The sequence below is a fragment of the Carya illinoinensis genome, chromosome 2 (assembly GCF_018687715.1).
Source record: "Carya illinoinensis cultivar Pawnee chromosome 2, C.illinoinensisPawnee_v1, whole genome shotgun sequence".
Lineage (NCBI taxonomy): Eukaryota > Viridiplantae > Streptophyta > Magnoliopsida > Fagales > Juglandaceae > Carya > Carya illinoinensis.
In genome coordinates, this window is record NC_056753.1 from 22889162 (window position 1) to 22913752 (window position 24591).

The 24591-nt window shown below is 42.5% G+C and overlaps 1 protein-coding gene across 1 annotated transcript; it reads right to left on the reverse strand.

Annotated features, from left to right (window-relative positions):
- Nucleotides 1–12944: 12944 nt before the first annotated feature.
- Nucleotides 12945–15519, reverse strand: LOC122300379 (pentatricopeptide repeat-containing protein At3g09650, chloroplastic). Its single transcript, XM_043110987.1, has one exon. The coding sequence runs from the start codon at nt 15374–15376 to the stop codon at nt 13100–13102; it is 2277 nt and encodes a 758-aa protein (XP_042966921.1). The 5' UTR covers nt 15377–15519; the 3' UTR covers nt 12945–13099.
- Nucleotides 15520–24591: the final 9072 nt, after the last annotated feature.

Below are 24591 nucleotides of genomic sequence, written 5' to 3' on the forward strand. Positions count from 1 at the left end.
TGTTAAATTGTGAAAACTAGATTTTCAAGTGTAAATGGATTTTCGGGTGCGTGTGTATCACGACCCCAAGCCGGGATGGGGTATTATCTTGGTAGAGCTCCTCTGGTCACTTGGGAGTGGATAATACTGAGTGACATCCCCTGGATTGTCACTGGGCGATGACCGGATCTCACGATACAGTAACGCTGTTCTGTGGTCCCTCGACTGGTGGGGACTAAAGGATGCCTGGTCTTACTACGCACTGGGCGCGAGACTGGCTATCTCTCGTTTAGATGTCACATGCGTGGTCGTTACCTGCGGTGTGGCATAGGAGCCAGAGTGTGTGGAAAATACCTAGGGGAGATCATGGTGCATGGATTAAATTTGAACTGGTTTTGGATATTGGATATAGGCCATTTTTTGGGAAATGGTGAGGTTTCATAAGATGATATTGTGATCCATTTTTTGGAAAAATGTTGGTTTTCTTGGTTTGGACCATTATCTGGGATAATGGTAAGGACTTGTTTTAAAGGTTTTATTGTGGGCCAAAAATGGGATTTTTGGACTGTGTGGAAAAATGTGTGTGATGACCCGCTTTTACGTGTATTTTCACTGAAGGGTTGTTTTTAATTTAATTAACATATTGGTTTATTTATTTTAAATTAATGTATTTTAATTGGTTTTTAATTTATTTGATGTAGGGTTTTATTTATTTAGTCGTTTTACAGTTTTTTAATGTCGTTTTCAATGGATCTGTTTTGATTTCCGGAGTGAGGACTGTACCTCATTTCTTTCCCCTCATCTTTTCTTTTTCTCTTTTCTTTTTTTCTTCTTTCTCTTTTTTCTTCTTTGTCCTTTTTCTTTCTTTTTTTTCTTTCTTTTTTCCCCTCCCCGGTTCTCTCTCCTGCGCGACTCTCTCTCTCTATCCATTTCTATTCATTTTTCTCTCTCTGCCCAGACCCACTGCCGCCGGCCACCATGCAGTACACCACCCCCACCATTTTCTTCCCCTCCCTCCGGTGAACCACCCCACCAAGTTTCATCCCCAACCGTGCCGCCGTTTAGCCGGAAAAAGCCCATCAAGCAGCACAGTTTTTGCTCCGATCTGCCGCCGTCGCTCCACCTCCGGCCACCACCTCTTCACCACTTCATCACCGACTCCTTGCTGTCCTAACCCACCCATTTTCGCCCTCTAGCAGTCACCGGAATAGCTCCCACGAGCTAGTTTCCGTTTTGGGCATTTCAGCCATTCTTCTGTCGTTTTCGCCGCCACCCATGGCCAAACTCCACTTCCACTAGCTTCATAAACATCCTTAGACCATTCTCTATCAATCCCAAGCCTTGGTTTGTCTCCGTTCAAAAGTGGGTATTTTACAACCCACGGCCACAGTGAAATTTCACTGTTACGTTGCTTTTCTTCCGTCGTTTGCAACGCCATGAGCTTTCTAAAAATACCATATAGCGTTGTAAGTATTTTCCAAACCCTACTTTTAGATTTAAATATATTTTGCTCATTCAATAATTATTTGTTGTTGCTTGGCTGATTCCGAACTAAGTCCGAGGAGTTCGGGGTCGGACGGATGGAGGACGGAGTTGCTTGTTTTATTGATTTATGGTTGGTTGATCGTTTTGTGCATTGAAATCGCATTTACATGGTGCATGCGGGTGCATTTTATTTAATTTGAGAAAATCCTATTTTATTGGCATAAGTGGATTTTCGGGTGCGTGTGTATCTCGACCCCAAGCCGAGATGGGGTATTATCCCGATGGAGCTCCTCTGGTCACTCAGGAGAATAATAAACTGAGTGACGTCCCCTGGGTTGTCGCTGGGCGATGACGGGAGCGGGGGCTAGGGGATGCTTGGCTACGAACGCGCCAGGCGCGGAACCGGACATCTCTCTACGCACTGACTCCGTGGCCCTTCGCTGGCGAGGGCTAGAGGATGCTTGGTTATGAACGCACGAGGCGCGGAACTGGGCATCACTCATGTAGGTGTCACATGCGTAGTCGTTACCTGCGGTGTGGCGCTAGAGCCAAGGTGTGTGGATGACCCCTAGGGGAGGTCATGGTGCATATGGATTAATGGGTTAATGGTTTGAGTTTGATATGGGCCAAATGTGACTTTTGGCGAGATAATTGGAAAGGATATGTTTTTGGGCCAAATGGAATTTTTGGCGTGCGTGGAAAATATGATTTTATGGGTTTTGTGCATTGGCATCCTTTCATGCTTATTGTTTGAATTCTATATGTTTTTATCTGGTGGTGTTTGGATTTTACTTACCTGCGGCACTATTTTTGATACCGTAGATTTTGGTGCAGAGATCGAGGATGAGGAGGAGGTTGAGCCCGAGGATGCGGCTCCGCTGGGATGCTAAAGTTTATGTTTTGTATTTGGTTTAAAACTATATTTGTGTTTTGTAATATTTATTTATGTATGTTTTGAATAGTTTTGTGTTAAACAAGAAAAAATTCTAGTACTTAGTCATGACTTTCGTTATCCGCTGCGTATTTTTTTGTGCACTTTCATTACTTTTCCACACACTTGACACTCGTCGATAAGATGATGACCCGTGATGTCATCATCCGGACGTCTCGATTTTCCCGTGTCCGTGCATGGGGATTTGGGGGCGTCACAAGTGGTATCAGAGCGGTTTGGCTCTGGGTAAAACCACATGTCCCGTAGGTAGTACCAGAATGTTTTTAAAGTTGTGTTTTAAAAATTATGTTAAGTAAAGTTGTTATTTGATTTGTTTTGATTGTTTGAACTTGGTTGCTTGTTTTTATTTATTTAGTTATGTTTTTGCAAGCTAGTTTCTTTTTGTTTCTTGCTATGTGGTGTTGGTCTTTGGTTTTTGTTTTTTTGTTGTTGTTGGTTTTATTTGTTTTTGTTTTCTTAAAGGGGGTCAAAGGTTATGGTGGCAGGAAAAAAATAGTGAGACCAAGGAAATCTACTCAGGAGCCACGGGACAACACATCAAGAGATGACTCCATAGCCCAAGCAATACGGCAGATGACGGAGTTTATGCAACAGAATTTTAAGCCACAGCAGACAAGGTCTTGGCCACAACAAGGAGGACCTTGGCCACAACAAGGGGGTCCCTGGCCACAACAAGGAGGGTCTTGTCCACAACAAGGAGGGCTTTGGCCACAACCAGGAGGTCATTGGCCACATCAGGGAGGGCCTTAGTTATACCCAGGAGGATCTAGTAGCATGGTGTAAGCCGGATGCACCTATGAGCGCTTTCTGGCATATAGGACTCCACACTTCACTGGAGAAGAGGATCCACTTCAAGCTGGAAAGTGGATCAAGGACTTGGAAAGAAATTTTGAGGTGTGTGGTTGCACCGAGGCGCAACAAGTTCTCTACGCCAGCTATCTGTTGCAAGGCACCGCTTCTGATTGGTGGGATACCAAGAGGGTGATGCTGGAATCAGAATTGTGATCCTTTGCTGCTGTGACCTGGCAGCGCTTCAAGAAAGAGTTTAATGATCGCTTCTTTCCCGCTTCTGTAAGGAAGCAAAAGGCAAGAGAGTTCTCAAATTTGGTCCAAGGGAGCACAACAGTGGAACAGTAAGCCTGAAGATTTATAGAACTTGGGCGATTTGCTCCCCATCTCATCGCCGCATAGGAGATGCGAACTGAGCGTTTCCAGGAGGGACTACACCCTGATATACGCCGTATGGTGGTCAGTCACCGAATATCCACTTTTCAGGATTTAGTGGAAGTGGCCACCCTTATAGAGCGAGAGAATAATCTGTGTATGGGCTCCCCTCCGGGTCATAAGAGGCGAAGTTTTTCTGATGAAGGAAGCAGCTCGAGTTTGCCTCAGAAATTTATTCAACGAACCGGAACTCGACCTCAAGCGTCCTCAAGTGTTCGTATGGGAGGACAGGTGCCAATTTGTGGAGCATGTAATAGAGCTCATGAGGGCGAGTGTCGGCTGAGTGATGGACCCCAGTGTTACCGATGCGACCAAGTGAGACATATTGCTCGTGAATGCCCCGTCAGAGTTCAAGGAAGCCGTGGAGGTAGACGCGGTGGAAGAACAAATCCAAGACAAGCAGTGCAAGCCCGAGTTTATGCTGTCACACCCGGAGATGTGGATGATGAGGCACCAGCGACCCATGATGCTGGAGTAATTACAAGTATGGATTTAATTTAATTTTATGTTGGATTTAATTTTTGGTGTATTTGGTTTCTCCTTTGTTTTTTGGATTTCATGGGTTAATGTGTTTGGTTCAGGAAGAGTCTGTTTTTATGAGTTTTATGCTTGCACTTTGTTTGATTCCGGTGCGTCACAGTCGTTTGTATCTTCCACGTTTGCGCGGATGTGTAATTTGGTCACGAAACCTTTGCTGAAGTCATTGGTAGTGGCTCTACCCAATGGAGAAATGGTGTGGTGTTCCAAGGTTGCTTTGGGATGCCCGTTAAATTTTGATGGAAGGTTCTTGGATGCTGATTTGGTGGTGTTTAAGCTGTTGGGTTTTGATATCATTCTTGGGATGGATTGGCTATACCGATATTCTGAGAGTATTAATTGTAGAAGTCGGGTAATTACCTTTCAGCTTCTAGATGGTGATTGTCTGGAATTTGCAGGGAGTAAGTTAAAAGAAAAGCCAGTAATTATATGACAATTCAAGCAAGAAGAGAGATTGCATGGGGAGCGGATGCATTCTTAGTTCAAATGGTGTCTACGCCGTCTGAGAAGAAGTCTTTGGCAGACATTCCAGTTGTGGAAGAATTCCCCGATGTGTTTGTGGATGACTTGCCTGGACTACCCCCCGTTCGAGAAATGGAGTTTGTTATAGACTTAGAACCTGGAGTGGCTCCTGTACATAAAGCTCCTTATCGCATGGCACTGGCTGAATTAAAAGAGTTGAAGACTCAGTTGCAAGAGCTAGTAGATAAGGAATTTATTCAGCCAAGTACTTCGCCGTAGGGTGCGCCAGTTCTGTTTGTTAAAAAGAAAGATGAAACCCTCCGTATGTGCATTGATTATCGGGAATTAAATAAGGTGACCATCAAAAATAAATATCTTCTCCCGCGGATAGATGATTTATTTGATCAGCTTCAAGGAGCAGTTGTGTTCTCGAAGATTGATTTGAGGTCGGGATACTCCCAGCTGAGGATCAGAGACAAGGATGTGCCCAAAACTGCTTTCAGGTCGAGATATGGGCATTATGAATTTAAGGTGATGCCATTTGGATTAGCCAATGCCCCTGCTGCTTTCATGGATTTAATGAATCAAGTATTTCGACCTTATCTAGATTCCTTTGTGGTAGTATTCATTGATGATATTCTGATTTATTCCCGAGATGTTGAAGAGCATGTGTATCATCTTTGTCTGGTACTTGGGAAATTGAGAGAACACCAGTTGTACGCCAAGCTCAGCAAGTGTGAATTCTGGTTGGAGGAAGTCAGATTTCTTGGGCATGTGATTTCCCGAGATGGAGTGGCTGTTGATCCTAGTAAGGTGGAAGCCATTTTGTCATGGCAGCGTCCGACTACAGTGCGCGAGATCCAGAGTTTCTTGGGACTTGCCGGATATTACCGAAGATTTGTGGAGGGTTTTGCTCGCCTATCCGAACCTCTCACAGCTTTGACTCGGAAGAATGCAGAATTTGTTTGGTCAGATAAGTGTGAGAGAAGCTTCTAAGAATTGAAGAACAGGTTGACGACGACACCAGTGTTAGCGCTTCCAGAACCGCACAAGCCATTCGTAGTCTTTAGCGATGCATCTAAATTCGGATTGGGTTGTGTCCTTATGCAAGAAGGACGAGTTGTTGCTTATGCATCTCGTCAGCTAAAGGACCATGAGAAGAATTATCCGATGCACGATTTGGAATTGGCTGCGATTGTTTTTGCTCTCAAGATCTGGCGGCACTTTTTGTATGGGGAAGCATGTGAAGTATACACTGATCACAAGAGCTTGAAGCATTTGTTTTCCCAGAAAAATCTGAACATGAGGCAGAGGCGATGGCTAGAGCTAATCAGTGACTACCAGTGCGAGATCAAGTACCATCCGGGGAAGGCTAATGTAGTTGCTGATGCTTTGAGCCGAAAATCGCACTTGGAAGATGAAGCCGAGCCGTCGGAATTGGATTCTTTGCTTTGTGGAATGAGAATGCTCCTTATTAAAAGTTCACAGCAAGAAGAGATTTTATCTTCAGTTCTTGATATTCGGGTAACTGATTTTGAGGAAATGAAGACTCTTCAAATGAAGGATCCGAAGCTGCTGAATATCAAAAAAAGAGTCAAAAAATCTCGAGGGCCGTTGCACTATAGTATGGATAAAGATGGAATACTTCGATTCCGAGATCGCAGAGTGGTCCCCAAAGATTCAGAATTCAAGGAGCGGATCATGGCAGAAGCTCATGTGGCCCCTTATTCAGTTCATCCCGGCAGTACAAAGATGTACCAGGAGTTCAAGAAAAATTATTGGTGGGATGGAATGAAGAGGGATATTGCCTTGTATGTTGAGAAATGCCACACATGCCGTCAAGTGAAGGCCGAGCATCAAAGACCCGCAGGTATGCTCCAACCCCTCCCTATTCCTAAGTGGAAATGGGATGACATCACGATGGACTTTGTAGTGGGCTTGCCGAGGACGCTTAGTGGGAAAAATTCTGTCTAGGTGACCGTTGACCGGTTAACGAAGAGTGCTCATTTCTTGCCTGTTAATAACACCGATTCCTTGGATAAGTTGACATGCTTGTACGTGAAAGAGATAGTGCAGCTGCACGGCATACCAAAGAGTATAGTGTCGGATCGAGACCCAAGGTTCACGTCGCAGTTCTGGAAGAGTTTGCAAGCAGCTTTGGGTACTAAGTTGAAGTTCAGTACTGCGTATCACCAGCAGACAGACGGCCAATCAGAGCGCACCATTCAGACATGTTGCGAGCATGTGTCATGGAATTTCAAGGGAGTTGGGAAAACCATTTGCCGCTCATAGAGTTTGCATATAATAACAGCTTCCATGCGACCATTCAGATGGCTCCCTATGAAGCTCTTTACGGGAGGAAGTGCAGATCACCCTTGTGTTGGGATGAAGTCGGGGAGAGTAGGATAATTGGACCCGAAATAATTCAAGAGATGCAAAGCCAAGTTCGGATCATCAGGGATAAAATGGCGGCAGCTCAGAGTCGTCAGAAAAGCTACTCTGATACCAGGAGGAGAGAGTTATCTTTTGAAGAAGGTGATTGGGTTTATCTCAAAGTCTCTCCCATGAAGGGTGTTAAGTGTTTTGGTAAGAAGAGGAAACTGGATCCGAGATATGTCGGCGCTTTTCAGATTCTGAAGAAGGTAAGGTCCGTCGCCTATAGAGTTGCTTTGCCAGAGTATTTTGGGGATATTCATGATGTCTTCCACGTATCGTCCTTGAAGAAGAGCTTTGGACAACAAGAGCCACGCTTTGTCGACCCAAAGAGTATTCAGCTGCAACCGGATCTCACTTATGAGGTTGTTCCCTCACAAATCATGGATTGGAAGGAGCAACAGTTGAGGTCCAAGACGATACCTTTGGTTAAGATGGCATGGGGAGATCCGTTAGCTCAAAACTTCTCTTGGGAGCGAGTAGCAGACATGAGGGATCAGTACCCATACTTGTTTGAGTAATGAAGGTACGTATCTTAATCTTGGTCACAGGTGGTTTATGTGATATTATGTGGCTTGTTTTAAGTTGGTGGTTAATCTTCTAAATTTCGAGGACGAAATTTGTTTTAAGGGGGGAGGATGTGATGACCCGCTTTTACGTATATTTTCACTAAAGGGTTGTTTTTAATTTAATTAATATATTGGTTTATTTATTTTAAATTAATGTATTTTAATTGGTTTTTAATTTATTTGATGTAGTGTTTTATTTATTTAGTTGTTTTACGGTTTTTTAATGTCATTTTCGGCGAATCTGTTTTAGTTTCCGGAGTGAGGACTGGACCTCATTTCTTTCCCCTCATCTTTTCTTTTTATCTTTTCTTTTTTTCTTCTTTCTCTTTTTTCTTCTTTTTCCTTTTTCTTTCTTTTTTTTCTTTCTTTTTTCCCCTCCCCGGTTCTCTCTCCCGCCGACTCTCTCTCTCTACCCATTTCCGTTCGTTTTTCTCACTCCGCCCAGAACCACCGCCACCGGCCACCGTGTGGCACACCACCCCCACCATTTTCTTCCCCTCCCTCCAGTGAACCACCCCACCAAGTTTCATCCCCAACCGTGCCGCCGTTTAGCCAGAAAAAGCCCATCAAGCCACACGGTTTTTACTTCGATATGCCGCCGTCGCTCCACCTCCGGCCACCACCTCTTCACCACTTCATCACCGACCCCTTGCCATCCTAACCCACCCATTTCCGGCCTCTAACAGTCACCGGAACAGCTCCCACGAGCTAGTTTCCGTTTTGGGCATTTCAGCCATTTCTCCGCCGTTTTCGCCGCCACACACGGCCAAACTCCACTTCCACTAGCTTCATAAACATCCTTAGACCATTCCCTATCAATCCCGAGTCTTAGTTTGTCTCCGTTCAAAAGTGGGTATTTTACAACCCATGGCCACAGTGAAATTTCACTGTTACGTTGCTTTTATTCCGCCGTTTGCAACGCCGCGAGCTTTCTAAAAATACCATATAGCGCTGTAAGTATTTTCCAAACCCTACTTTTAAATTTAAATATATTTTGTTCATTCAATAATTATTTGTTGTTGGTTGGCTGATTCTGGACTGAGGCCGAGTTCGGGGATCGGATGGATGGAGGACGGAGTTGCTTGTTTTATTGATTTATGGTTGGTTGATCGTTTTGTGCATTGAAATCGCATTTACATGGTGCATGCGCGTGCGTTTTATTTAATTTGAGAAAATCCTGTTTTATTGGCGTAAGTGGATTTTCGGGTGCGTGTGTATCACAACCCTAAGCCGGGATGGGGTATTATCCCGGTGGAGCTCCTCTGGTCACTCGGGAGCGTAATAAACTGAGTGACGTCCCCTGGATTGTCGCTGGGGGACGACGAGAGCGGGGGCTAGGGGATGCTTGGCTACGAACGCGCCTGGCGCGGAACCGGGCATCACTCTACGCACCAACTCCATGGCCCTTCGCTGGCGAGGGCTAGAGGATGCTTGGCTATGAACGCGCGAGGCGCGAAACTGGGCATCGCTAGTTTAGGTGACACATGCGTGGTCGTTACCTGCGGTGTGGTACTGGAGCCAGGTTGTGCGGATGACCCCTAGGGGAGGTCATGGTGCATATGGATTAATGGGTTAATGGTTTGAGTTTGATATGGCCAAATGTGACTTTTGGCGAGATAATTGGAAAGGATATATTTTTGGGCCAAATGGGATTTTTGGCGTGCGTGGAAAAATATGATTTTATGGGTTTTGTACATTGGCATCCTTTCATGCATATTGTTTAAGTTCTATATGTTTTTATCTGGTGGTGTTTGAATTTTACTTACCTGCGGCACCATTTTTGGTATCGTAAATTTTGATGCAGAGATCGAGGATGAGGAGGAGGAGGCTGAGCCCGAGGATGCGGCTCCACCGGGATGCTGAAGTTTATGTTTTGTATTTGGTTTAAAACTATATTTGTGTTTTGTAATATTTATTTATATATGTTTTGAACAGATTTGTGTTCTACAAGAAAAAATTTTGGTACTTAGTCATGACTTTCATTATCCGCTGCGTATTTCTTTGTGCACTTTTGTTGCTTTTACACACACTTGACACTCGTCGATAGGATGATGACCCGTGATGTCATCATCCAGACGTCTCGATTTCCCCGTGTCCGTGCATGGGGATTTGGGGGTGTCACAATGTGGATTTTTGGTACATGTGCATTTGACATCTTTTCATGCATATTGTTGAGTGTAATATATTTTTATTTTGTAGTATTTGAATTATTACTTACCTACGGCACCATTTTTGGTACCGTAGATTTTGATGCAGAGGTTGAGCCCGAGAAGACGGCTCCGCCAAAATATTGACTTCGAGTTGTTTTACTTCTGAAAATTATCTTTACTTGTTTTTACGTTATGTAATTTGAATTTGAAACAATGTTAAACTTGTAGTATTTTATTACGCTTTTTTTAAGCGAGTTGTATTTAAACAAAAATTCTGGTACTTAGTTGAAAGATTTTATTATCCGCTACGTAGTTTATTGTACACGTGTTGCATGTACACACACTTGGCACTTGGCGATGGGATGTGTGACCCGTGTTGTCATCATCCCGACGCCTCGATTTCCACGTATCCGTACATGGAAGTTGGGTGCATCACAGCCACATGGGTTGTATACACCCTTACCCGTTCCTAGTGAGCCATGAGTAGATAAATCTATTGACTTTGTTTTGGGGCTGCCTAGCGCAAAAATGGGTAGAGATTCTATTTTTGTGATTTTAGATTGATTTAGCAAGATGTCACATTTTATTGCATAAAACATGTGATGCCATAAACATAACTGACTTGATTTTCAAGGAGATGGTGTGACTAGGAGTATTGTTTCTGATAGGGATGTTAAATTCCTTAACTACTTTTGGAAGGTATTGTGGGGGAAAGTGGGTACCAAGTTTTTATTTTCCACTACTTGTGACCCATACACTGAAGTAGTTAAGGAATGATCTTGTTTGGTTTTTGAAAGCACTCTGAGTAATGATCTTGACCTTTTCTTTGAAACTGCATACACTGATGCATCGCACAGAGTTGTATGTACTCGAAAATCTTGATACCTTATTCTACTTGGCCACTGAGATTTCTCAGATAAGAATTTTGAATTTTAAGATTAAATATTAAAATATTATATTTTAATATTATTATTATTTTGGGATTTGAAAAAGTAGGAAAAAAGTTAAATTATTTATTATATTTTGTATGGAGATTTGGAAAAATTGTAATGATGAGATAAGAATTTTGTGTTTGAGATAAAAATTCTTTGTGGCCAAACAATACCCAAGAGTTTTTAACTTTACATTTGAATTGCTGGAGATGACATAGACAAAGCAATTAGGAATGGCTCAACAACTCTATGGTGTTTTCAGGCCTTATTCCTGCTTATATTTTTTAAAATATATATATATATATATATATATATATTAACAGTTAGATTTGAATTGAGGGTACAGAGTGAAACATATGGGTAGTTTTGAGTCCTGTAATAAGGTGTCAGATGAAAGGAGCGGTAGTTTTTGGTGGGTAAAAGGCATTTTTTCCCAAAAGTATCTTTATATATAAACCTATATCATTTGGTATTTGCCATTTTCAAATTTGTATGCAAAATATAATGTGTAGTTGAATGAATGGGGTTTTTTCAATAGCATGGCCATACTTCATACTTGCCTCTAGGGAACATTTTCTGTATTTTTGTTTAAGTAAAAGCTTTGATTGGGGGCCCTATCTAGACTTGTGTCTGGTTAACTTGGTAAGTAAACACTTGTGAAATATGATCATCTATCTCTTCAACGATAACATGTTGACTTCAGTGAATAGGCCTACTAAGATTTTATGTTGGCAAAGTTCGTTTTCTGAATGTAAATCTACACCCCAAAGTGGCAGAGTTCCCACAGAAGAGCTTTTGGGGAGTACAGAAGAGAAGCTTTCGGGGAGCACAGCAAATAGAAGAGGAGATGCTCACGAACCAGTTTTTGGTATGCACTGTTTCGAACGTTTGGGAGGAAACCATTTCGTCTTCATCATTTTCCCCTAGCGTGCGCACCGTTTCATTTAACCCGCGGCAGCCAAAAGGTTTCTTGTGCAAGGGGTGCACGAAATGTGGTATGGTTTTAGCTTTTTCCTTTCAATTTTTGATGTAAAAATAGGGCTTCATCATTAAAGTTGAAAGTTGAAACTCTTCAAGAAGCAAATTTAGAGCGGATCGAAATTTCATTTCTTTCCATTCTCTATTCAGAATTTCTATCACATCTCTGCAGATGGATTTTTAGTGATTGTCATCAATATCATAAAGAGGTATTGGTTCATGGTGACATATTTTCTAAAATTGTAGAAACAGACCGGATAGAGTTACAAAAATACAACTATATGCTACGAATGTCCTTTTTTTTTTTTTCCCTTTTTTTTTCTTGCGAGTGAAAGAGGGTAGGAAGAAATAAATGGACGTTGCTTCACTAGCTGAGCATGAACATAGTAGCACCCTACCAAATTGAGAACTGAACAGAAGGAGCTTATTCGGTCAGAACGCTCTCTCAACTAATCCTATTCAGATTCAAACCAAGGACCTAGTACATGCCCAATCACATGGGAGTAATTTAAGGATCATTGAGCAACCCTCCATGATGGTCTGTTAATGCGTTTCCAACAAAGGTGTGGTTCTCTATCTCATTGTTCAGTGTTAAAAAGTGTTCAATTCATAGAAAAATGAACAGATTGGCACATGACCTAAGGTAAAAAGGAGACAACTCGTGCATTCCAATAAAGTATTTTACATTTCAAAATCAAACTTCATGATGTTAGAACTAGATTTCCATCTTCCTATGCACTAGATATATAAATATAAAAATAATTTGTAGAAAATATAAATATCTATAAGAAGAGAAAATTTTTATTTATGATCCATAGTATCATCCTGTGAACATCCCATGATATAGCATCAAATGATTGGCCTATAAGTTGGACATAACAAATAGTTTTCAATCATTTAATACCACATAATATGATGGTGGAAAGATGATGATAAAAGGAATGGCAGGTAGAATTACTCATAAGAATAATTTGTAATTGTGTGAAGAGGAGAGGATACCAAGTCTTTTATATAGAAAAACTAATAAATCTTCTCATCAAAAGACTCCATTCTGGTTACAAGTTTTTATACAAGCTTCCTACATATCAAATTTAAAATCCCTACATACAAACACAGTTATATACACTATAAATCCAAGGTGCAGAAAACACAAAGGACGTCAAAGATCACTTATTGAGCTTAGCTGAGATACTATTATATTATGCTATATTAACAAGCCATTTTCAATAACTAATATGCAGAATCAATCGAACCCAAATACAGAATATATTTCTAACACGAAATTTGGTATCAAACTGAATAATTACATCAAAACTTACATTTGCTCTATTGTTTAGAGTAGGAAATCCCAAATCCAGAACTGTAATATACAGAAACGTACCAATTGGTCAAACTGAATCAAAATTCAGAAACATCTTGATCACCATCGATAGGTTCTAACCTCCACTCACTCCCATAATAAGAATTAGGCAAACCCAACCAGAACTTGAAAGCCTCAGCTGCTCTTTTCCTCTCACTCCTCCTGTCCTGTCTCGCCTTTGATGCATGCTTACTGGTAAACATCCTTGAATGCATTTCCACATAGATTCTTGTATACTTGGTCTTATTTGGTGGTATTCCATACTCTTCCATGCAAGCCACAATTTCTAAGGCCTTCTTAAAAAAAGCGGCCCTCACACAGATATCAGCCAGGGTATCCAAGAGCCCCTCATCTGGTTTCAATGGAGGGGGAGTAGATAAAGAATCGGAACTTTCTCCTTCCTTTTTCACTCTACATCTCTCCTTCACTTCATTCCAAAGTAGAAGCGCTTCTCCTGGCTTTCTAGCCAATGCAATTCCATTTGCTAGACTGCCATAAGTAGCTACATTCGGGTGAAGCCCATTATCCTTCATCCTGGTAATTATTTTCTTTGCTTCTTCAATTAATCCCAATCTACAATAGCCTTCAACCAACATATTCCAGGCAATTAAATCAGCCTTCACTCGAGCATCATTAAGCATCTCATCAAATACCTTGTTGGCAAGCTTTGGTTGACCCGACAAGGCAAAAGCTTTCATTAAAGTGGTATAACTAATCTTGGTGGGAGCAATTCCTCTAGCTCGCATCTCGTTAAAGAAAGAAAGAGCCCCTGCACTGTCATCAACAAGTATACAACCATCAATCAAGATGTTATAGGATATCACATCAGGCTCAATTCCTGCATCCTCAGTCATGTCCCTAAGCAGCTCCTTTGCCTTGTCTATCTTTAGTTGCTGGCAGAAACCCTTAAGCAGTATATTGTAGGTAATCCGATTTGCAGGTACACCAATTCTCGTCATTTCAGCCAGTACTTGACAAGCCCGATCCATCAGCCCTGCCTTTACCATTGCAGAAACAACAGTTGTATATGTTACATGATCAGGATGACTAGCACTATCATCCAGGCGCCGCATTGCCTCTAGCATTCGAACTGTGTCACTGACACGACCAGCCTTCATGTAACCTTTCATTAGAGTGGTGTAAATTCTAGAATTAGGAGCATATGCTTTGGGCAATAGTGGCGGCTCATTGTTACTGGACTCAATAAGATTAGGAAGCAACTTCACAAACACTTCTCCATCTCCTATGTCTCCGTCCTCATCCTCTTCCTCTTGAGTTGACTCCCTGAGAACCCTGCAAAGATCTCTCCTACCTTCCCTCATTGCTTGAACCATTTTCTCGGCCGTTTCCAGATCCCCAAAACCAACATAAGCTGCAACAAGTGAGTGCAATGTTGTCATGCACAACGGAATTTCCTTCTCAATAATTCTCTCCAATACAAATACCAGCAAACTCTTCCTATCGGCTCTCGCACACAGCTTGATGATAACGTTGTAAGTTAGTACATCAGGCTCAACACCAAACTTGGGCATTTCGTCAAATAGCTGCAAGAACTTCCTAGTATCGCCGAGATTGGCACAGGCATTGAGCACAGCGTTGTAAGCAGCCGTGTCGGGCCTCGAGTCGGCGACTATGGTAGGGTCTGCAAATCGACGGATCCGCTTGGCGACCGAATTGAATAGCCTGAGGGCTTCTGTGGGGCCATCATCGCCCGAAGCGGCAAGACGGCTTACTACAGCGCTCCACGCCTTGACGTTGGGAAGATAACCGGAGCGGAGCATGGACTTGACGATAGAGGTGGCGTAGAGCGTGTGACCGGCCTTGGTGGCCGCAACGGCAAGGAGGCCTAGGGAATTGGCATCGAGGCGATGGAGCTGGCGCTCGTGACGGAGGCGGGTGATGATGGACTGGGCGCGCGTGAGGCCCAAGTGAGTGTTTAGATAGGACAATTGGGAGACCAAGCGGCTAAGGCAAGTGGGACTTGGGAGGTGAGTGGATTGGGTGTAAGCTATCCAAGCTTCCTCCGTTTTTCTTTGACGGAGGAGAGCTAGGAGTTTTTGGTCCAGGGAGTTGCTGGGTGGTTCGGTGGTGGTGAGAGAGAGGTCTGTTGGGCCGGTGTGGTTTATTGCGGCGGGCAATCCATATCGGCAGGAGCATTTGGGGATGGTGATGGTGGAGGAGATAGCGAATGGAGGAGACGCCCAATGAAGAGAGAAAGCTTGGATTAGTGGAAATGAGTTAGAAGTCGATGAAGGGGAGCTTGTGGATGAGGATGAGGAAGGTGAGAGCCGTTGCGAAGAGGTAGTAGCGTTCATCTTATGCAGAGTTATGCCCCCAAAACTTCGTCGAAAATATCTTCTGCAATCTGCGTTGATCCAGTAGCATTTCCCTCATTCCATAAATCTTTCGTCTTACACTACAAAAGGAATGCGTTGTGCTTGCCAAGTACAACACAACCCAAATAAAATAAAGTCAGTTTACGTTAAGAAATAAAATATCACAGAAGAAAAGGCAAAACATAAGTATCATATCAAAGTTAAAATCAAAATTTTTTATTTTTATTTATTATTGTACAATATAGTTTACAACCATGGTTAAAATCTAAAGCAATCATACCTCGACGTCAACCTATAATTAACCAACAGGATTATCAGATATGTTATATACAATTATTTTTATATATTTTTTATATATTATATTAATATGATTGACTAAAATAATGATTATATATTAAAAAAATGATACAACTAATCACATTAATTAAATGCACAAAAAAAATATAAAAGAATGACCGTACATTGAATAACAATCCAAGCATAGTTGAATGATATATCCTTATCTCAAACAACAAGATCTCGCACATATCGTATATTCATCTAACGATCCACAAAAGAAGAAGGAAAAAAAAAAAAAACACTCCAAACTTACTTCCAAGTTGCGTATGGACCTGTATGTTCAACTCTTCATGTACCATTTAATACTTCTATCAAATTTTTTGATCTTTTAGTATGATTCTCTGATAGCTAGAAATGAATTGATGATGCAGGGGGATCCGAGACAGATGATGTTGAGCTGTCAGATTGCACTTTGATGGCGCTGAGATACCATGAGTTGGCAGATCAGCGCAAAGGCGGGAATTGATTGTGATATGTTCCTCATTGGGGCCGTTTTGAGTGTGTTTCAGTCTTTTGGCCATAACTTTAACTACGGGTGTCGGAATCGCACATAAGACCCCAATTCGGAAAGCTCTTTTCGGCTCTATGTGCCTTTTTTTGGACCTCAAATTCTGTTATTTTTCCCTCCGAATCACTAGTTTTATTATTTTTTACTATTTATGGTAATATTTCGCTTGTTAGTTAGGAAGTCATTTTAAATCCGATTTGGGCCGGATTTTTTTGCATATTGCTTATTTTATTTCGAATTTCAATTTAGAGTGATTTCCGAGATTTTGCTATTTTTGGCAAAATTCGGATAAACACGATTTTTGGCTATAACAATCCGGCTTATGGACTAATTTTGATGATTGCTGGATTTTATAATATTTCGTTAAACCCTAGAGACTTTTATCTCTAGTTTTGGGCGATTTTTTCTCCTGTGAATCATCTGTTGGAACTAGCCTGCAGGATAATCGCTATTCTGTCCGACGTCAGTTGGCATCAGAGCTTCAACATCTTCCTGGGAAATTTCATCAGTTTCAATGGCTGGTGGTCGTGGTCGTGGTCGTCGTGGGCAGGTTTTGAATGAGGAAGCCCAACACCGTGATCGTAGCGTTCAGGATGCGATGATTGAGGATTTGCAGAGGCAAGTCGCAGAATTAACCCAGCTCCTGGCGGCGCAGGATTTCGAGGATCGTGAGGCCTCTGATCACGATTCTAATTCCACTTTCAAAAACCCATATCACAATCGTGCTCTATTCCGGGAGCACCGTGGTCGGGAGGAGCGTCATGGAGACCTCGGTTTTCGGGTCGATCTGCCCGAGTTTTCTGGTACGTTACAGGCCGAGGGATTCGTGGATTGGATTAACGAAGTGGAGCGTATTTTTGATTATAAGGAAGTCTCCGATCATGTGAAAGTGAAACTAATCGCCATCAAACTCAAGGGCAGAGCATCTGCATGATGGGAGTAGTTGCGACGTTCACGACAAACGCAGGGCAAGGCCAAGATCACTGATTGGGAGAAGATGAAGAAGAAGATGAAGGGTCACTTCCTTCCCTTCGGCTACACGCAAACCTTGTTTCAGCGACTTCATGCGTTGAGGCAGGGCACGCGATTAGTCGATGATTACGCGGAAGAGTTTTACCAATTGGTCACCCGGAACGATTTATCTGAGACGGAGGAGCAGATGGTGGCGCTGTATTTGGGGAGTTTGCGCCAGCCCTTACAAGATGTCCTCAGCCTTCATTCACTGTGGAATGTTTTGGAGGCCTACCAGCGTGCACTTGCTGTTGAAAAACAGCAAAACAGGAGACCAGTGATTAGGAGCGATCAAAACAGTCGACCAGTTCGCCCTCAGGATTCCCGTCCTGTCCAGCAGCCCCCGCAGGGTAATTCTAACCCTACTATTAGATGTTTTCTTGTGGTGAACAGGGGCATAGGGCGACTGATTGCAGGAAGCCTGCTAATCAAAAGGGCAAAAATTTGTTGATTGAGGAAAACATGGTAGATGAGACTGAGGAGATTGGCGAGCTCATGTATGATGATGATGAGACTGATGATGTGCTGTATGGAGATGGTCATGAGACTCTGGTCATTCGCAAGAGTCTACTGACTCCCAAGGGCGATTCAGGGGACGATTGGTTGAGAACCAATATTTTTCATACAACCTGCACAGTTGCAGATAAAGTCTGCAAAATGATCATTGACAACGGCAGCTGTGAGAATGTAGTGTCCGGGGAGGTTGTCCAGAAATTGCAGTTGAAGACGAACCGTCATCCTAAGCCATACAAGTTGTCATGACTAAATAAAGGCAGTGAGGTAACAGTTGATAGGCGATGCCTCGTGTCTTTTTCAATTGGTAGAAAATATTTCGATAATGCCTGGTGTGATGTTGTGTCTATGGATGCGTGTCATGTATTGTTGGGTCGACCTTGGCAGTATGATCGCAGTGTCATTCGTGATGGCCGGAAGAATACGTATTCCCTTAACATCAAGGGGAAAAAGATTGTGTTGGCGCCCCGGCGGGAAGGACTCACTCCTACCCCGGTAGCCAATAATACTAACCTGCTTTCCATGTCCAGGTTTTTAGATGAGGTTGAGCATGGAGGCGTGGTCTATGCTTTACTACCTTGCGAGAATAGTGCAGTAGATGTGGATACAGATTTACCAGTAGAGGTGCAGCAGCTGCTAGCAGAATTCTTTGACTTGATGCCAGAGGATCTTCCTCCTGGGCTACCCCCTATGAGGGATATTTAGCATCAAATTGACCTTGTTCCTGGGTCAAGTTTGCCAAATCGACCAACATATCGCCTCAATCCGAAGGAGGCTGAAGAGTTGCAGCGACAAGTGGTAGAGTTGTTGGAGAGGGACTATATCCGAGAGAGTATGAGCCCATGTGCAGTCCCTGCCCTGCTAGTGCCAGAGAAAGATGGTTCTTGGCGTATGTGTGTTGACAGCCGAGCGATCAACAGAATTACAGTGAAGTACCGGTTTCCAATTCCCCGTCTGGATGATATGTTGGATCAGCTATCCAGTTCTAAGGTCTTCTCAAAAATTGACCTTAAAAGTGGATACCACCATATCAGAATAAGGCCTGGAGATGAGTGGAAGACGGCATTTAAGACGCCACAAGGGTTGTATGAGTGGATGGTCATGCCTTTTGGGCTATCCAATGCGCCCAGCACGTTCATGAGATTTATGCATCAGGTCTTGCGGCCTTTTATGGGGAAATTCATTGTAGTTTACTTCAATGATATCCTCATTTATAGTTCAACATGGGCTTCACACTTCGATCACCTCCGTGCTGTTTTTGAGATGCTAAAAACGGAGTGTCTGTTTGTCAATCAGAAGAAGTGTTCTTTCTTCACTACTTCTGTGACTTTTCTTGGTTTCGTTGTGTCTACTGATGGTGTTCATGCAGATCAGTCAAAGATAAATGCAGTCTTGGAGTGGCCCAGACCAAGGACCTTACATGACATCCGAAGTTTCCATGGATTGGCATCTTTCTACCGCTGGTTCATTAGAAATTTCAGTACTTTGATTGCCCCTATCACAGAGTGCCTCAAGGGGCGTGATTTCCAGTGGTCTTTGGAGGCAGAGGCCAGTTTTCAACTGGTCAAGCAAAAGATGACCGAGGCACCAGTTTTGGCACTCCCTGATTTTGACAAAGTGTTCAAGGTAAATTGTGATGCATCTGGCGTTGGCATTGGTGGTGTTCTGAGTCAGGCAAGTCGTCCGGTTGCTTTCTTCAGTGAGAAGCTATCGGGATCAAAGAAAAATTATTCCACTTATGATCTGGAGTTCTATGCCATAGTTCAGTCCCTGAAGCATTGGCGTCACTACCTAGTAAAGAAGGAGTTTATTCTGTTTACCGATCATGAGGCCCTGAAGTACATCAATAGCCAACACAAGCTGAGTAGACGTCATGCCAAGTGGGTGGCATACTTACAAGAATTCACATTTACGCTAAGGCACCAAGCAGGGAGTCTGAACCGAGTCGCAGATGCCCTGAGCCGTCGTACCTTACTCCTCACCACCATAAGTACTAAAGTTGCAGGCTTTGAGACGTTCACAGATATGTATGCAGCTAATCCTTCCTTTGGAAGGATATTTAAGGAGGTAACTGATGGTCACTGTCATGATTTTGTTTTGCATAATGGGTATATGTTTCGTGGATTACAGTTGTGCATTCCAGATTGTTCATTGAGGCAGCAAATCATAAGTGAGTTTCATAATGAGGGACACTTTGGCCGAGATAAGACCTTGGCCCTCATCTCTTCTGACTTTTATTGGCCCAAGTTGACTAGTGATGTGGCCCATTATGTGGACCGTTGTTATGTGTGCCACGGTCTAAGGGAGTTCTCACCAATGCGGGCTTGTACACTCCCTTACCTGTTCCTGAAGCTCCTTGGTTCGATGTCAGCATGGATTTTGTATTGGGCTTACCCCGCACCCAAAGGGCCTCGGATTCTATCTTTGTTGTGGTTGACAGGTTTTTCAAGATGGCCCATTTTGTAGCTTGCAGGAAGACTATGGATGCTGTCCGGATTGCCCATCTTTATTTCAGGGAGATTGTGCGTTTACATGGTGTTCCTCGATCCATCACTTCAGATTGTGATACCAAATTCATCAGTCATTTCTGGAAGAGCCTGTGGGGGAAACTGGGAACACAGTTGAATTTTAGTAGCGCCTACCACCCCTAGACAGATGGCCAGACTGAGGTGGTGAACCGGAGTTTGGGCAACCTTTTGAGATGTTTGGCAGGAACTAAGCCGAAGCAGTGGGATTTGGCATTGCCTCAAGCAGAATTTGCCTACAACAGATCGAAAAACAGAACCACAGGCTTAAGCCCATTTGAGATTGTCTATGGTCAGAACCCATCCGGGGTGCTGGACTTAGCCCCTATTCCACATATAGGACGTTTCAGTCCTAAAGCAGATGAGATGGCAGAGTATCTTCGGGGTATCCATGAGCAGGTGAAACAGACCATTCATGAGAGCAATACCAAGTACAAGACTCGGGTTGACAGTCATCGTCGTCAGGTACTTTTTGATGTTGGTGATTTTGTTTGGGCTATATTAACTCGTGATCATTTTCCTGTTGGCGAGTATAATAAGCTTAAGGATCGGAAGATTGGACCTTGTGAGGTCGTGCAGAAGATCAATGATAATGCTTACAGGTTGCACCTTCCCAGTCACTTGAAGACTTCTGATGTCTTTAATGTGAAGCACCTAAGTCCTTGTTTTGTGGATTCTAATGACACTACTCTGGACTCGAGGATGAGTTCTTTCCAACCCAGGGCGACTGATGCAGGGGGATCCGAGATAGATGATGTTGAGCTGTCAGATTGCACCTTGATGGCACTGAGATACCATGAGTTGGCAGATCGGCGCAAAGGCGGGAATTGATTGTGATATATTCCTCATTGGGGCCGTTTTGAGTGTGTTTCAGTCTTTTGGCCATAACTTTAGCTACGGGTGTCGGAATCGCACATAAGACCCCAATTCGGAAAGCTCTTTTCGGCGGCACCCTGTCCACATTGAGCATGGCTCCATGTGCCTTTTTTTGACCTCAAATTCTCCTGTTTTCTCCTCCGAATCACAAGTTTTATTATTTTTTACTATTTATGGTAATATTTCGCTTGTCAGTTAGGAAGTCATTTTAAATCCGATTTGGGCTGGATTTTTTGCAGATTGCTTATTTTATTTCGAATTTCAATTTAGAGTAATTTTCGAGATTTTGCTATTTTTGGCAAAATTCGGATAAACACAATTTTTGGCTATAACAGTCCAGCTTGTGGATTGATTTTGATGATTGCTGGATTTTATAATATTTCGTTAAACCCTAGAGACTTTTCTCTCTAGTTTTGGGCGATTTTTTCTCCTGTGAATCATCTGTTGGAACTAGCCTGCAGGATAATCGCTATTCTGTCCGGCGTCAATTGCCCAGCTTTTCCTCGTCACAAAGTGCACTTACAAGTTGTAAGTCCCTTTTTCCTTTTAGCTAATTCAAGAAGCTAAACATGAAATATTTAAAATAAGAAATGTGGCAACATTAAAGTTCACAAAACCAATATTAACTATATCAAGAATTAATAAAATGTACGAGCGGGTCCTTCTCTCTCTCTCTCTCTCTCTCTCTCTCTCTCTCTCTCTCTCTCTCTCTCTCTCTAGAGTTTGAGGCAGAGTAAGGTTTTAGTCCGCTTGCTGGTGCAACGTGGTTTTGTCTCTTTATCGAGAGCCTGGCCTTTTCCTAGTTTCTAGCCCTCATTGTTTCCAATCCATGATGGAGGAAGAAGACATTGCGAAGAGATGGGAAAGACTGAACTTGTCTACGACAGAAAGTGAAGTACTAAATGTCCCTTCTGCTAGGTCTAAGAAGGAGGTCTTATGTAGAAAACATTGCATTGTTGGCAGAGTCCTGACCAAGAAAGGTATAAATAGCGAAACATTCAGAACAACAATGTCGCAGGTATGGAGAATGGAGGGATGGGTAAAGTTCAAAGAATTAGAGGAACGCAAATTCTTAATCGAATTTCTGTTTCTTGATGATAAAGAAAAAGTTTTAGGGGGATGCCCTTGGTTCTTTGATAGAAATCTTGTGTCCTTTTTAGAAATTGATGAGGATGATTCTTTAAACACCATTAGTTTTCAATTTGAACCTTTTTGGGTCCAACTGCAAATGACAGACGAAGTGGGTAGGCACTTGGGTTCCTCAGTTGGCCATGTCATTAGAGTGGATGATGACTCTAATGGAGTTGCATGGGGGAAATGTATGCGGATAAGAGTTACAATGGATTTACATAAACTACTTTTACGTGGAAAATGGGTGGAACTGAATAACCATAAACACTGGATCTCTATAAAGTATGAAAGGTTATAGGCTTTCTGCTTTTAATGTGGTATTATTGCTCATAAAGGTAAAAACTGCATCCAATAGCGGGGTCCTACACATACTAAGGATCCCAAGCCATTGCAATTTGGTCCATGGCTCCGGGCGCAACCAATGAACTCTAAGATTTTCGATGCTCAATAATACGGTGGTACATCTCATGGACTGAACCAACAGCAGAGACATCAAACTAAATCTTCGAGGGGTAATGATAAGGAGACCACTTATGATAAGGAAGCGGGTGAGGAAGAAGCCACAGCAACTCTTGAGGACTTTCCTAACTCAAACCTTTTTTAGAAGGAAAATAGCACTAAAAATGGGAACCAAACTAAGGAGGGGTTTGACCATTCTAATTTTGGAAACTCATTAAAGACAAAGTCCCCGATTGCACCTATGATGAGGTATTTACTGTAAACTGTCAACCCTTGAATCCATTAAATTCCAATGATAATAAAGAATATACTGCAAATGAAATGTTGCCTGCTTTTGATGTTGAATCACCACCATTTATGGAAAGAGAGCTGCAACAAGATATGTTTAATACAAATATGGTTGTGCCTAGCAATACTGGTGTTGTGACCAGGCAGAGGGCCACCTGGAAAAGGAAGGCTAGAGAGGTATTTCAATCTATCCCTATGGACACGACCTCAAAAAGCAGGGGGAGTAAGAAAAAAGGTTTGAATTATCAGCTGGAATTGCCTTTAAAAATTAAGAAATCTAAAGGTAATCAAGACTTAAATGTAAACAATTACAAAACTGAATTGGTACAGCAGCCCCACCAACAACAATGATAGGGCTTAGTTGGAACGTAGGGGGCTTGGAAACCTTCGTACAGTTCGAGAATTAAATCTCTTAGTGAGGAAAAAGTGGCCCGAATTTATATTCTTAATGGAAACAAAGTGTGGAAGAAAAAGGGTGAAAGAGGTGAGAAACAAACTGGGGTTTGATTGCAGGTTTGTGATGAATAGCAGAGGTCTTAGTGAAGGATTAGCTTTTATATGGAAGGGCAATATGGATTTTAGATTAGAGAATTATTATCAAAACCACATTTCAATGATTTTCACTCAACAGGAGAATATGCAGCATATATTGCTCACTAGCTTCTATGGATGTCCTAAAACAGCAAAACGAGGGGATAGTTGGAATTTGATGAAGATGATCAGACCTAAGGAGAACAAACCGTGGCTACGCTTTGGAGACTTCAATGAAATCATGCATCACCATGAAAAAGTAGGAGCAGCCAGTAGACCATATCTTCAAATGGAAGCCTTCAGAACTGCTGTGGACTAGTGTGGCCTGAGTGACCTAGGTTATGAAGGCTCAAAATTTACCTGGTGCAATAATAGAGAGGGAGTCCAATTCACCAAAGAAAGATTGGATCGAGTCCTTGGAAACTTGTTGTGGACTAGCCTGTTTTGTGAATGCAGCATTACTGCTCTAGCAGCTCAAACTTCCAATCACTACCCCTTATTGATCAATACAAGAAGAAAAGGTAGGAGGGGGCCATTCATAGAGACTAAAAGTGAGAAGATTTTCAGATTTGAGGCAAACTGGAACCTTCATAAATAAAGCCTACAACAGCATCATTAGCTCTAGTTGGTCTTGTTAAGATACTCAACAGGGCTTTAAGGTTACTTCAGTCATGAGGAAGCTTAATAGATGCAAGGATTCTTTAAAATATTGGAGCTCAACTCTTTGGAAAAAACATAGAGACATTCAAACTAAATTGAACCAACTTTCTAAGATGCAAGACTCAAACACTGGTTCAAATTCAGTAGCTATCAAGGCCCTAAAGAAGGATATTGACAAAGCTCTTGAGGAAGAGAATTTGAAATGGCAGCAGAGGGCAAAACAGGAATGGCTTAAAGATGGTGACAAAAATTCTAAGTACTTTCACAGGTGTGCTAATCAAAGGAGAAAAAACAATGGAATTCAAAAGCTTGTAAAGGCTAATGGTAATGCAACTACTGACCTGGGAGAAATT

Excerpts from the sequence above, each read along its gene's own strand:
- LOC122300379 (XM_043110987.1), bottom strand. The coding sequence starts at position 15,376 with ATGAACGCTACTACCTCTTCGCAACGGCTCTCACCTTCCTCATCCTCA.